Source organism: Trametes versicolor, assembly GCF_000271585.1.
Source record: "Trametes versicolor FP-101664 SS1 unplaced genomic scaffold TRAVEscaffold_9, whole genome shotgun sequence".
Classification (NCBI taxonomy): Eukaryota; Fungi; Basidiomycota; class Agaricomycetes; order Polyporales; family Polyporaceae; genus Trametes; species Trametes versicolor.
The window spans coordinates 1932994-1946213 of record NW_007360329.1 but is presented as its reverse complement, the minus strand read 5'-3'; the positions used below and the strand labels follow the sequence as shown (position 1 = coordinate 1946213).

Genomic DNA, 13220 nt, shown 5'->3' with positions numbered 1-13220 from the left:
TTGCACTATGCCCATATGTCCAATATGCCCACTTACCTCTCTCACTCATAGAGCTCCTGTACCAGTTGGTTGTGACCTGTATATGCCCCATCGTACTCTTCTTTATATATGCATTCTTTCTCTTCACGCCGGTATCCCTCTGCACAGGGCGGACAGATGCCTAAAATTCACGCCCCAAAGTGCATTCCGACCAACGTAGGTGGAGGTGAGTACGATGCCGCATACCGAACTCCTGCTGGCTTTCCCTTCTGAATCTGAGTCGTACAACCGCAGTACCTCATGAGCGAAGCCAGTGGATGTCGAAGGAGAGAGTGACGAAGGAGGCGTTGTGGTCAGGGGTGGTCAACCACAGGGGTTCCGGGAATGGTACAAAGCACGAGGCCTCCGGCATCCGCTTTCGGCGGTGCCCACTGCCGGCTGGTGGGGGAAGAGCGGGGACGTCAAGCGCTCACTCTTCCCACCTTCGTCCACGACGTCGAGCACGGCTCGCGATGCCTTCACCACCAAAACCCTGGGAGCGAGGCGGGGCCGTAACTGCACCTACCTCTGCTCCGTCTTCTGTTCCTCCAACGACGTCTCAGCCGTCTGCGACCACGGCCTCACCAGGAGCCTCCTCGTCTGCTCCCCCTTCTGTCCCTACGCGTCCAGCTGCGCTCTCGGCAGCAACCTCTACTGCACTTCCTGGATCATCAACCGCGTTTGGATCGACGGCATACGGAAACACGATGGCGTCGCCCTACTCGTCGTATTCTCCTTACAACCGCTATGGCAGCTCTACGTACTCGCCTTACGGAATGGGCAGCAGCATGTACGGCGGAGGCATGGGTTATGGTGGCGGGGGATATGGCAGCTATGGTGGCTACGGAATGGGCGGAATGGGTGGGATGGGCGGGATGTACGGAGGTATGCCCGGGATGGGATATGGCATGCCCGGCCCTGGAGGGCCCTTCGACCCCAACAACCCCTCGCTCACACAAACACTCGAGTCCACCACCCAGCACACCTTCGCCCTCCTCCATTCCATCGTGCAGACCTTCAGTGGTGTTGCGCAGATGCTCGAGTCCACCTTCATGGCGACCCACTCCTCGTTCTTCGCCATGGTCGGCGTCATCGACCAATTTGGACAGCTCCGCAACGCACTCGGCAGTGTCCTCGGCCTCTTCGGGCTCGTACGATGGATGCGCGACCTTCTCACTGGACGACGCGGACAAGGTTCCGCGGGCGCGATGCGCGGGGAGTTCCGCGACTTTATCAATGGCCGCCCGGTACAGGGCCCGGCGGGCCCCCCGGCGCCCAAGGCCAGCAAGAAGCCGCTCATCATCTTCCTGCTCGCCATCTTCGGTGTCCCGTATGCGATGCACAAGCTCGTACGCATCCTCACCGAGCGTCAGCAGGCGCAGATGGCTGCGGGCCAGATCGCCGGACCTTTGCCGCCACTCGACCCCTCGCAGCTTACCTTCGCGCGGGCGCTCTACGCTTTCGAGGCATCTTCTCCTGCCGAGCTATCGCTCAAGGAGAACGAGATTGTTGCTATCATGGGCAAGCTTGACCCGGCGACCGGAGCCGAGGTCGATCCCAGGATCGAGGTGCGTACAAACCGTCGTTCACTATTCGCCACATCTCTCATTGTTCTTTCCAGGTTGAGGGCAGTGAATGGTGGAAGGGCCGCACAAGAGAAGGCAAGGAAGGCTGGTTCCCGAAGAAGTGGGTGGAGGTCTTGGAGAGGCGAAAACCGATTGAGAACAGCGAGGCTAAGAAGGCGGAGTGATTCGCCTTCTCCCTTGGTTTTCGTGAGTCGTCGCATATACCGATTGTTTTGCTTATTCGCTCGTTTGGCTATGTTTCACGTATCGTCTGTTCGACTTATGTGTCCCTCGGTACTGCATGTACGGTGTACATTATACGATATATTCTCGATTGGCGTTCGCAGGAGTCGCGCTTCAACCACCCATTCTGAGTGGCCCGCGGGCCATCCAAGGTTATTCCTTGGATGGCGCAATGCACCCAACGCCCTTGGGGGACGCTTCAAGTTGATTTGATCCTCTATGTCGTCGAGTACTAAAGGCAAATCGGGACGCTATGGTACCGGTGCTATGTTTGACGAAAGCTTGACGGTGTCTTCAACTCTGCGCCGCATTTCTAGAGGCCTTGTTCACGGCACAGTGCGTCCGTTTAACCAAGGGAGTCGAGCGGTGAAAGGTACGCAAGTCGTTCAATCTCACTTGAATGTATATTGACAGAATGGTAGGGAAAGGATGATATTGGCAGCAATGCGGGCATGCTCGCTACCATGTGCACCAAGGGCTTACGACAGTATACGACAGTCGCTCGTGCGTGCGAGGCATTCCCCACGTCACTGGCACCGAAGACTCGCACATCGCCGCGTACTAGGCTCATTGTCGCGAGAAGACTCGTCCTAAGTTGCCATCGTACGAAAGCGTCCTTCGTGGATTGTTTGAAGAGCAAGACGATTCAAAAGAAAGACCAAGTCTTGCAGTTCCGCGAGGTATATATGTGGTCCGCGAGCTGATCTATTTATTCTTTTTCATCGAATACCCCCCAAACACTCGAAGCACACAACATTCTTAGAACATTCGTCGAATGAGCTACGAGTCTCCATGTTACTGTACGTCGAAACATCGTCGATTCTTGTGGTTGAACCGTACTGAATCAAATACAGATGGCCGCTCGTACCGTCATACAGTTCTCGACCACTCATGCAAAACATCCATCTCCGCTACCTTGTCCTCCTTTGAAGGCTCGGGATGGCTGGATATCGACGTCCAGCAATGGACGGTAAGCCACGCTCTCTTGTATAACAATGTCGCTCACAACCAGACCCTGGATAGTACGTGTTGCGAAATAGTCGACTACGCGGGCGACGACTTGATGCCTCTAGGACACAAGGTAACGAACCAGCAATCTGCTAAGCGGCCACGCAGAACGATCTGACCTTGGACCTAGGATCATCCGCCCATGTAGACTCGGATGACTTACCCGAGCTCGAACGGCTCAACACATTCTACCCCCATGCGACCACTCTCCTCTTTGCACATACGCCATCTTCACCATGCCTGAGTACCTCACGCTCACTATGTACCGCGTTGCGTATGTCCTACTCTTCATTCTCCTCGGAGCGACACATATTGACTAAACCCTTTCAGCGTCATTGCACGCGACCTTCCAGAGGTTATGGACCCGGAAGAGAGGGTTTACAAGAAGTGCTCGCTCGGAGACCAGCTCAACGCACCTGAAGCCGTGGCGGTAGACGACGTCCGCTTTCTGTCGCTCTCTGGGATGTTTGGCGAACCAGCAGCAACCCCTTATCAACCTCAACGCGGCCCCCGCCCATCCTCGGCAGGCTGCCGCGGCGCTGCCTCACGCCCCAGGCCGGGAGAACATCCCACCAATCCCCACGACCCCCGCCCAATCCCCTCGCCCGACTCTCTCTCCGGCCACGCTGGGCCCTCACAATGGCCAGCTCAGTCGCCACACCCCTTACCAGAGCGAACAGACGTTCGCAGAGGAAGCGGCGATCCCCGACTGGCCGTTCCGCGGGCCTGAGGGCCCTCTGCAGCGCACACGGATCGAAGGGTCCGACGAGCTCGTGTTCGGCGCGTTCTGACGCGTTCTCCACGATCCTGGTATGTCTCCTCACCTTTTCGAAGTGTTTCGCACGCGATTGACGCGTCGCTGCTCGCAGGATAGACGACGACGCGCCCGACGGCGGACGCTACGACCTCGACGACAGCAGTGTCGTGCCTAGAGATTCCGCAGCACATCCTATCTAGCAGATTTAGGGATAGAAATGAGAAAAATAAGACATTTCAAGGAAACGCGTAGAGCTGTGAAAAGCCTGATATCGGTACTTACGTCGTCGCGCGACTTTGTCGTACGACAGAGGGCGCGCAGGACTCGGACACGGGGAAAGGAGGGAGAAGAGCACAAATTTATGTAGCACCCAAAAACAGAAGAAGGGCTGTCGACAGTTGTTCACTAATTGTTGCGGTGGGCGTGGTGGTTCGGAGGCAAGGTGTTTAGGCGCCCGCTTCACAACTTGGCCTCTTACCGTGACCACGTTTTTCAGTCATCAACGTTGCATCGCTGAACTTGTTCAAGTAGGACCCTCTCCTCGAACTCGTTTGTCATCTATGTCGCTGGCCAGGGTTGCAACATAGGGGAACAGCGCGAATACTTAGACGTCGCATGACCATATGCCACGCACATATATATCCAAAGCAGTACTTGCACTGTACGAAAGATATCTCACATTCCAGCGTGTATTCGAAGCTGACGACCAAACGTCTATAGAACAACGCCAATACGGTCCCCAATTCTCATCACAGGTCCGTCGCAGTGATGATAGGCTTCCACTCCTCGAGCGTCGCGAGCGACGAGGTCAGTGCCTTCTTTACCTCGTTGTAGCAGTCATTCCCGATCTGTATCGTCCTGGGAATGGTCTTGCCCGCCGCGCAGCCCTCTCCTTTGACGATGTCGACGATGAACTCGCAAAGTTTGACCGGGTCACCTGGCTGTTTGCCGTCCAGGGCTAATGAAACGGTGGTTAGCGCACATCGAGACGCCCATTGAAGAGGCACACGCACAACTGAATATGGCGTCCAAGGCGGAGATGCTCTCGCGGTAATCTGCAAAAATGCGAAGCCGGATAAGCTGAGCATGAGCGACCACGATCGCGAGCACTTGCCTTCAATCTTGTTGTCGTAGGGGACGCGGTTGCCCTCCGAGATGAACTTGGTGCGGAAGTAGCCCGGCTCGATGCAAATGCTACGCAGCCCGAACGGGGCTATCTCTGCGTCCAAGGACTCCGAGAGGCCTGTGCGCGCGTAAAGCGTATCAGCGGACACTCCCAAAATCGTCGTCTCGAAACGCACCCCGCATGGCGTGCTTCACGGTCGCATACATGCCGAGCGCTGCGCCACCGCTAAGGTTGGCACCATTCCGTCAGCCCGTGATGACGGACGAGATAGAAGGAATGCTTACACCCAGCCGCAGAGCGAGCCGTTCCAGACGATCATGCCCGAGCGCTGCTTGCGCAGATACGGCAGGAAGGCGCGTGCGACGTTCATCCCACCGAAAAGGCCAACACTGAACATGTGCGGTGCCGCGTGAGCGCGGAACGGATGCAATCCATGCCAGATAGAACGCACTTAAATTGATCCATGGTTGCCTCCGGACTGTCCGCAGGCATGAGTCAGTCCATTCAGTTCCAACAAGAGATGAGGGGGAGCAAGGATATACTGACGTAATTTCTTCAAGAGCACCCACTGCAAGCCACGCACCTGGCGGATGCGATTGCGACGTGAGCGTCGTATGTCATATGGGCATGCATGGGGCTCACCTGCGTTGTTGACGACAATGTCGACGCGGCCGTGGATGGCGACCGCCTTTTGCGCGACCGACTTGAGCTGATCGAGCGGCGCGGTCACGTCCAGCTCGAGAACGTCTGCGCCGTGCGCCTTTAGCTCCTCAACCTGTGCAAGGGAGCGCTTGCGCCCGGTCGCGATGACCTTGTCACCGCGTTTGAGTGCCGCAAGCGCTAGCTCCCGACCAATGCCGGAACTTGCCTAGGATCAGTCCCTTCGGATGGCCTGCGCGATGAAATACGGTGCTCACGAGGTGCCAGTAATGAGCCAGACAAGGGAAGAAGACATAGCTGCGAGATGGATGGAAGTGAGGGGAGGTTTGCGCCGCTCCAGCAAAGTTGTCAAGATGCTTTTCTAACGATGTCCGTCTTATCATAGCGCTGCGATTTACGTGGAACCCCGCGGCGTGCCTTGGGCATGCCGCACGGAAAACACACCCTTCATCACCTGGGCTCGGGCTTCTGGAGAACTTCACACGATGGCCGCCAACGAAATGACGCCCTTCTGGCAGGGTTCGTCCTAGCCGATATTGTCTTGATGCACGTTGGGCGCGTCAATCTCAGCACAAGCCGCGCACCATTGTATCCGTCGGATAACTCTGTGGGTCGTCAGGGGCCTCCGCCTCGCGCACCTCACACCTTCCACGACAGTTCTACCCTGCCCGATGGGGTGGGTCAACGCGGGACGGTAACGAGGTTGATGGCCAATCGCGGGTGCATGCTGCGCCACAAAGCTTCCTGAGGACTTTGGAGGGTCACGCCGCTTTTGGAAGAGCCCAGGTCGCGCCGCAGATCGGTGCACCCTTGACGGGTTTGGATTCAATCACAAGTATTTTCGCTTGTGCTTCCGTCGCGGCAGCGCTGAGCCAGGGTCGGCGGGCCCGCCCATCCTTAAAGAAGCGACCTTCGACGAGGCCGTAAGGCGATCTTCGTTCATCGCCAAGTCCCCCCGTTCTCCTGTCGCCCCATTGCCTCTCCTTCGTCCGCCATGGGTGCACTAGACTCGTCGCTCGGGTGAGTGGTATTATCGTCTATGTTCTTAATACACTCGCTGAGTGCACCTGCAGCGCTCTCCTGATCGGGACGTGGTTCAACGCGATGCTGTACATGCTGGAGATCATGCAGGTCATAACGTACTACAGGACGTTCCCGAAGGATCGGCTGGCCTTCAAGCTGACCGTCGCCTTCTCCTTCTTCGTGGACCTCCTTGGGACGGCGAACAACTGTGCCGTCGTGTACCTGGTAAGCCTGCCGACGTGTGCCTGCGCCCTTCTCGCTTGTTATGCTGACATCGTCTATAGTACACCATCACCAACTGGGGTAACCAAGAATTCCTGCTCGTTCAGGGGTGGACGATCCCCACATATCTTGCCCTGTCGGGCCTCTCCGCCTTCGTTTGTCAACTTTTCCTCTCATGGAGGTTCTACAACTTGTGCGTATTCTTGCGACGTCGTGTGTGCTTCTTTGGACTGACGACTATGTTTCTTAGCTCTAAGAATTGGTTTGTGACGGCCTTCCTCGTCGCCACTACCCTCGTCGCCTTCATTGGCTCCGATATCAACGCCGACACCGTCGTCAAATTCCCGAAGTTCACGCAGCGCGACCACAACATCAAAACGGTCACCATTTGGCTGGGTACGTTCCTGTCGCAGTACGCTCCGTTGAACGCAAGCTGACTATATAACGGCGCACCGCAGTTGCTAGTGCTTGCTCGGATGTCTGCATTGCGGCCGCGCTCGTCTGGTCGCTCCGCGGAATCAGGTCCTCGTTCGACGGCACCAAGAGGTACGTCCTCCCTTACGTCCTGCTTCAAAGCCTACACCGTCCCACTCATGTCGTACTTTTTCACAGTCTGATTCGGCGCCTCACCTACACGGCGATCCAGACCGGCGCGGCGACCTCAGTGCTCGCCGTCATCTGCCTCATCTTCTACCGCATCAACACGGAGAGCAACATCACCGTCGGCTTCGGGTTTTGCCTCGGGCGCGCGTACACGCTCACGATGCTCTTCAACCTGAACACCCGCGTGACCGGCCGCGCCGACTCTTCCAGCAACGGTCCGAGCGGTGCCTCCGGCGTGCATGATATCGAGCGCGACGCGACGAACATCCACCTCAACTCGCTCAACGCAGGCGGTATCAGTACGTACTCCCTCTCTTACCCAGTGGCGCCCCGAGTGGCTGATCGTACCGTTTTCCGCGTGCAGACGTTCACCGCACAGCCATCGTGCACATCGACGAAGGCACGAAGACGTACTACGCTGGGGTAAGTCATGCTCTTCTTTCTCATCTGACTCGATGGCTTACGGTCCTCCAGGAGCCTGCTGGTTCAGATACAGATGTGCACTCCGAGTCGGAGAGGAAGGTCAACCCCGAGTTGCGCTGAGCGCAGTATCTCCTCTTTACGACACCTTATTGGTAAATTCATCTTCAAAACTTCCTCCGTATTTACAGTAGATTATATTTTCAGTATCCTCTCGCTGTACAACGCGCTCTCTTCGCAGACGCGTCCTGGTATCCGAGTATCTCGTTCTTTGTTCGCGATCGTGCTGTGTGATAGGGGCCCTCGTCGGTGTCAATGTGGGCTCGTTAACTTCTGACCGTCATAACCGAAGGATGAACTTTGAACGGGCAGACGGAGTCTTCTCGAGACTCGGTTACGGATGCGCAGAAATCCGATCGGAACGGTTTGAGCTCGGACAACGAACGTCGCCCCCGACCTCAAACTTTCTCGGATGCCCGCATTCCAGCGGCGAGGTACGCCCTTCAGCTGATCCGCTCGGCTAAGTGCTATGATCGGCCCAGGCCATCGACGTCAATCAGGGTGTTTGCCGTTGTCTGTCCATCGACGACCGCTGCCGCGTCGGTCGGTCGAGTCGGTCCATCACCCCGTGGCCGACTCTGCCGCGCTCGTAATATTCTCCAGGCAACATGCTGTGGATCTCAAGATCGACACGCACCGCACGACCTGCCACACTGTCGCGCCGCGGACGTTCGCGGATATCGTCAAGTTTCATCGACCCTGCTCAGACCTCCAACTTCTCAAGCTTGCCGCCGCTTGCTAGCTCCGGGCGTTGCCTGGTCGTCTACGAGACCCACCCCCAAGATGGATGGATGGAGGAGCGAAATTGAGACGTCTGATGAGTAAGTGCGCCCCGCGCGCCCCAGCTATTGCGTAGATGGCGCTCTCGTGGCCTCCTGATCATCCTGGTACACGCACGTCGGGCCAAGCCACTTTCGACGACGCCATTCAGTTCTTCAACGACTCGCTGTCACGGATACGACATTAGAACTGCGCCTATCCGACCCACTCTCACCTCCAGCTGTACCCGTCTCTCGTTACCCCGATGGCCACTAGTACTCCTGCAGAGCTCGTCCTCATCTCTGGCCTGAACGGCTTCGTCGCCACCGACATCGCCCTTGCCTTCCTGAAGGCGGAGTACCGCGTGCGCGGGACGGTGCGCTCGCAGGCGAAGGCGGACATATGGCTCCGCCTGCCCGCGTTCGCGCCGTTCATCGCACACGGGCAGGTGGAGGTCGTGTTCGTCTCGGATATCGTGCGCCCGAATGCATTCGACGACGCGCTGGCAGGCGTGGACTACTTCCTGCACACGATCGCGCAGCTGCCCGACTGGCGTCCGGGCGTGCAGCAGGATATGGAGCGGGACATCTTGCGTCCCAACATTGATGGGACGGTGAACGCGCTCAAGTCCGCGTCGAAGTTCCCCAACGTCAAGAAGGTGATCATCCACGGGTGAGATCATATGCCATGTATATTCTGCCGCACGCGCGACCTTGAGGCTCACCATATGATTGTGTCTTAGCTCCGTCGCAGCCGCACTCGATATGTCGATTCCGAAGCACGAGAAGATCGTCGACGAGAGCTCGTGGAACCCTACCGATTACGAGTAGTGCGTCGCTGCCCACCGCGTGATCCCCAAGCCTTTGCTAATCTTCTGTTGCAGTGGCAAAAATGCGCCACACCCCCTCTTCTCGTACGGTCAGTCTATTCTTGTAGGCCGTCGCGCGCCAAGGAACCTGACGGCTCTCGCCATCAGGAACATCGAAAAAGCTCGCAGAGAAGGCAGCGTGGAAGTACGTTGCCGAGACGAAGCCCCATTATGCTTTGATCACCACGCTGCCTTGTAAGCACCAACCTTTCAAAGCCGTCGCGTTCAAGGGACGCTCCGCTGACCTTGCATTGATTCAGGCTACGTCTTCGGACCCTCCAATGGGCTTGATCCCTATGGCTTGAACAACTCTTCACAGCAGTGTAAGCCTCCATTCTGTCCTGGTAAAGACTGATGTCCCTGACCGACAACGTTACAGGGATCGCGGGCACGCTCTTCCGTTGCGACTGGAACTTCAAAACGTCAGCTGGCGGGCCTGCCTACGTCGACCTCCGCGACGTCGCGCGCGCACACGTCCTCGCTGTGCAGCGTGCGGAGGCCAACGGCAAGCGTCTGCTCCTCGTACGTCGCATCGTTCTCCAAGTATGATCTGATTATGGACTTACTTGCGATACAGGGAAAGACCGACCCGGTCGTGCGCTTCCCGTCCGATTTCGTCCCGCTATTCGAGCGCGAGTTTCCCGAGCGGGCGCACAAGCTTCCCAAAGTCCCGGCGGATTTGGAGAACGTGCCCCAGTACGACGTTGACCCATCTGCGACGGAGGCTGTGCTCGGGTTCACGTTCCGCGGTCCTCGGGAGATCGTCCTCGAGACTGCGCGTTGGCTCATTGACAGCGGGGCGGACAAGGCCTGGGAGGTGGCCACTGCTCGCTACTGAGGCTACCACGGGAAAGGCAGAGGGACAATGAGCTCACCTACAGATAATTTTTGGAAGTGACCGTACGGTTCAGCATCGCTCTACTAAACTTGTGGATTAGCAATGATTATAGACCAGATTTTCTCCCTAGTAACGACCTCGAAGTATTTGTGAGCTCTGATCGGCGAGAACTTGAAAGGCGTTGGCTCAGTTTTCTGGGTGGACCTGATATCAGAATAGGCTCGTTCGACCTCTGGTAGTTGCTGTAGTTCTGGGCCTTGTCGACGCCGTTTGTAGACTCTTTGTAGAGTCACGCCGCGTGATGTTGCTCCTAAATTCTAAGTCGCACCACTGTAGCTTGTGACGGCATCCAGACCTTCAAGCTGTTCACTGGTGGGTTTGGTAGCTTGGTGAGGTCGCCGGCGTTATTGTTGGACGTTGCAGTATGAGATGTTATAACAGACTTGGCGAATGACGCGTCGCCGTTTTCCCTCGGGCGCTTGTAAGTCAGTTGAGTGGAGAGATCGGGCGCCTGCACTCGTCAACGCTTCTCCCTTCTACAGTCATCATCTCGCTGACTCGGAGTCGATATACTGAGCAGGGTACTATAGTATTTACGTTTTGAGCTCACTTTCATACAGAAATTGCTGTCTGTCAAGTAACTGAGGGAATCATATCTCATTTCAGCCTTGGCTGGCGTTTCGTCGCACGACTCTCAAGCTTCTTCCTTGAACAACGCCACCGATCTGTACAACAAGCAGCCACTATCACTCGACGGAAACAGAGAGTAGCAACACAAAAATATGTCTGGAACTAGGCCTGGGAGAAGCTATATGTGCCACCAATGCGCTAGTCCAGTCATCGCGGCGTTATCGTAATGGAACAGTATGGTATGCATGCTCAGACCTTTCTTGTGTTTCCCCACTGACCGGAACTTGGGTAGGAACCAGCGAGAACGACCTGATAGTGTCATGCTATATTCGTGGCGCTATGAAAATGCCACATCATCAGATACTGAACGTCCCGTAGGCTGGTATGCCCTGCTTGTGCAATAAGTGCTCGGATCGCAAACAAAGGATCCGAAAGAAAAGGCCGCGTGTAAGCGAATACTGTCACTGTACACACGTAGAAGCACACAACATTGCTCACGAGTTCCAAAGACTCAGACAGCCTCTTCGCCGTGGCGCAAACTCCGACAATCCTACAATCTTACCTCCACCTTCGAGTCCTCCTTCCGACAGCCTGTTCTTCCGCCACTAAAGCCTCGGGTGCTCTCTCGCATCGTCCCAAATTGACGAGTGTCCTTATTTGCGCTAGTCACGGGCTCAAGCTGCGCCCTAGACTTGGCGGAATACACCATGACGGATGTTCTCAGGGCCGAACCCGGGCCACTTCCCCCTGTGGGAGTGGGAGGAATGTCGGGCAAAGGTGCGTTCCCAGGAACTCTCCAGAAGTACGCCATTGACCGTTGCGTGCGTGACCGTCTATACAGAAGCCCAAAGACACAAGCTCACTTCCATATGCGTCACGGCTTGCGAAGAGCCCCCAGGTGAGTTCGACCACGAGGCGTCCGACGAATGTTCGCGAGGTATCAAGGCAAAGAATGAACTTCCCTGATGCTGTATTTCACGGTGCATGTAGGTGCTGACACCCTACTCGCAGAAATATGGCTAACAATAGGCATGCAATATGTCAGCTAGGTGGTCCAGTTAAACCATGGTATGGGTTACTCTGTCCTGACGATCTTTCACAGCGCAGCCCCTATGCCCCAGTCAGGAAGAGTAGACGCATGCGCTGCGCATACCGACGAACGTAGCGTGGGCCCTTGCTGCGCACGAGGGAACCAACGGCCGCGAAAGCACAGTGGAACGAGACGTTCAGACATTGCGCGGATCCTCAGCAACTACGCACTCTGGACCGCTCACATGGCATTCTTCTAGCCGCATTCGCCGCGCGGCGGGCTCGGTGTCTCTTCAAAATCGGGTATGTCCCACGCGGGAGTAGCAAGCGACTCGGGGCGATGGGAAGGATACACTTATCGCTTAGTCCAGGTAGCCTTCGGCATTCAAACTCGAGATCCTTCACCGACTGGAGGGTACTCCACACCCATAGATTACCTCGAGGTTCTTGAACCGCCTACGCCCACCCCGAATATGGCGTGCGAGCACCCCCGGACGTACGGAGGTCCTTCGACGTATTGGACGGCTCTTCCGCAACGTGCCCGAAGACAAGCGGGATATCGTGCAACCTCTGGACTGCCTGCCGGCGTATGGCCGGCGATCACAGTAGGGCGCGCTCCTGCCCGGTGTCAAACAACCTCAGCCTCGCGACTATGCGCTCGCGTACCTGCCAATGTCCTCCCGCGAAAACTGCACTGCAGCCTTCCTGATCGCTGCGTCGATGACGGAGCTTGAGGCTATCGCGACATTCAGCCAGCCCGGAGCAGGCATGGTGCGAGCCGCCACAGCTAACGACCCTGCGAAACCGAAAGCTAAAGTCGCAGACCCCGGACCAAGGCAAGGCAACGCCCGATGCTCGGGAATAGGGGGATCTCCGCGCATGCACCCATAAAGCCCCCTCCTCCCGCCCCAAAGCCCAGCGCAGACTTCTAGCTTCGGGGCGACCCGCTGCGCATGGTGTACGCTGGATGTTTTCGGGCCCAAGGAGGACCTGCGAGCCATCGCGCACCCACGCGAAGGAGACAGCGAAAGAGCTTGTTGTCAAGCGGCGTGTCCCACGGCGCCTCGATGCTCCCACCTCCGAGACGCAGCGTGTGAGCGGAAGACGCTGTTCTGGCCGGTCGTCCATACAGCGCAATGTCGTTCACGCCTTCGTACGCGTGCTGTACCTCTCGCCACGAAGACTCAGGCTCGCGCCGAATCGCGCGAAACCTGTTCCTTCTCTGAGTCGAGGTCATCGAACGCTCGGGCGCGCCGGCGAGTCCGACCCAGTCTGTACCCCCCACACGAGCACTGCCAAGTCCTCGTCCGCGACCTGCCGTACTCGGGCGCGGGCGATCCCACACGACAGCAGATAAACTCCCGAGCGAACCAGCCCACATTGATCTGCGC

General features: G+C 57.0%; 5 protein-coding genes across 5 annotated transcripts; 4 read left to right on the top strand and 1 right to left on the bottom strand.

The window, feature by feature from the left end:
• Window positions 1–806: 806 nt before the first annotated feature.
• On the top strand, window positions 807–1768 carry TRAVEDRAFT_130165 (peroxin PEX13; the record flags this gene model as incomplete). Its single annotated transcript, XM_008043354.1, has 2 exons — window positions 807–1586; window positions 1640–1768. 2 exons carry the CDS (start codon window positions 807–809, stop codon window positions 1766–1768), a joined length of 909 nt encoding a protein of 302 aa, XP_008041545.1.
• A 1302-nt stretch (window positions 1769–3070) lies between these two features.
• TRAVEDRAFT_22393 (uncharacterized protein) lies at window positions 3071–3625 on the top strand (the record flags this gene model as incomplete). Its single annotated transcript, XM_008042713.1, has 3 exons — window positions 3071–3108; window positions 3165–3264; window positions 3317–3625. 3 exons carry the CDS (start codon window positions 3071–3073, stop codon window positions 3623–3625), a joined length of 447 nt encoding a protein of 148 aa, XP_008040904.1.
• Window positions 3626–4245: 620 nt separating this feature from the next.
• TRAVEDRAFT_60070 (NAD-P-binding protein) lies at window positions 4246–5706 on the bottom strand. The gene is made up of 9 exons (XM_008043353.1): window positions 5635–5706; window positions 5360–5580; window positions 5264–5300; window positions 5169–5195; window positions 5002–5106; window positions 4893–4942; window positions 4706–4834; window positions 4605–4646; window positions 4246–4549 (listed from the first exon to the last, which is right to left on the bottom strand). Exons 1-9 carry the CDS (start codon window positions 5670–5672, stop codon window positions 4341–4343), a joined length of 858 nt encoding a protein of 285 aa, XP_008041544.1. The 5' UTR covers window positions 5673–5706; the 3' UTR covers window positions 4246–4340.
• Window positions 5707–6125: 419 nt separating this feature from the next.
• TRAVEDRAFT_60069 (uncharacterized protein) lies at window positions 6126–7924 on the top strand. The gene is made up of 8 exons (XM_008043352.1): window positions 6126–6397; window positions 6451–6625; window positions 6685–6815; window positions 6873–7018; window positions 7081–7168; window positions 7235–7524; window positions 7590–7648; window positions 7700–7924. Exons 1-8 carry the CDS (start codon window positions 6372–6374, stop codon window positions 7766–7768), a joined length of 984 nt encoding a protein of 327 aa, XP_008041543.1. The 5' UTR covers window positions 6126–6371; the 3' UTR covers window positions 7769–7924.
• Window positions 7925–8613: 689 nt separating this feature from the next.
• TRAVEDRAFT_66162 (NAD-P-binding protein) lies at window positions 8614–10294 on the top strand. Its single transcript, XM_008043351.1, has 7 exons — window positions 8614–9136; window positions 9207–9293; window positions 9348–9382; window positions 9441–9527; window positions 9593–9655; window positions 9712–9854; window positions 9910–10294. The coding sequence occupies exons 1-7, from the start codon at window positions 8730–8732 to the stop codon at window positions 10168–10170; spliced, it is 1083 nt and encodes a 360-aa protein (XP_008041542.1). The 5' UTR covers window positions 8614–8729; the 3' UTR covers window positions 10171–10294.
• Window positions 10295–13220: the final 2926 nt, after the last annotated feature.

Coding starts and splice junctions, on each gene's coding strand:
- TRAVEDRAFT_60070 (XM_008043353.1), bottom strand. CDS start 5,672: ATGTCTTCTTCCCTTGTCTGGCTCATTACTGGCACCTC. Junction 5,107..5,168: donor GCAACCATGGATCAATTTAA/GTGCGTTCTATC, acceptor GCACATGTTCAG/TGTTGGCCTTTTCGGTGGGA. Junction 4,835..4,892: donor CGTGAAGCACGCCATGCGGG/GTGCGTTTCGAG, acceptor ACGCGCGCACAG/GCCTCTCGGAGTCCTTGGAC.
- TRAVEDRAFT_60069 (XM_008043352.1), top strand. CDS start 6,372: ATGGGTGCACTAGACTCGTCGCTCGG. Junction 7,019..7,080: donor AACGGTCACCATTTGGCTGG/GTACGTTCCTGT, acceptor GGCGCACCGCAG/TTGCTAGTGCTTGCTCGGAT. Junction 7,525..7,589: donor GCTCAACGCAGGCGGTATCA/GTACGTACTCCC, acceptor TTCCGCGTGCAG/ACGTTCACCGCACAGCCATC.
- TRAVEDRAFT_66162 (XM_008043351.1), top strand. CDS start 8,730: ATGGCCACTAGTACTCCTGCAGAGCTCGTCCTCATCTCTGGCCTGAAC. Junction 9,137..9,206: donor AAGAAGGTGATCATCCACGG/GTGAGATCATAT, acceptor ATTGTGTCTTAG/CTCCGTCGCAGCCGCACTCG. Junction 9,855..9,909: donor ACGGCAAGCGTCTGCTCCTC/GTACGTCGCATC, acceptor CTTGCGATACAG/GGAAAGACCGACCCGGTCGT.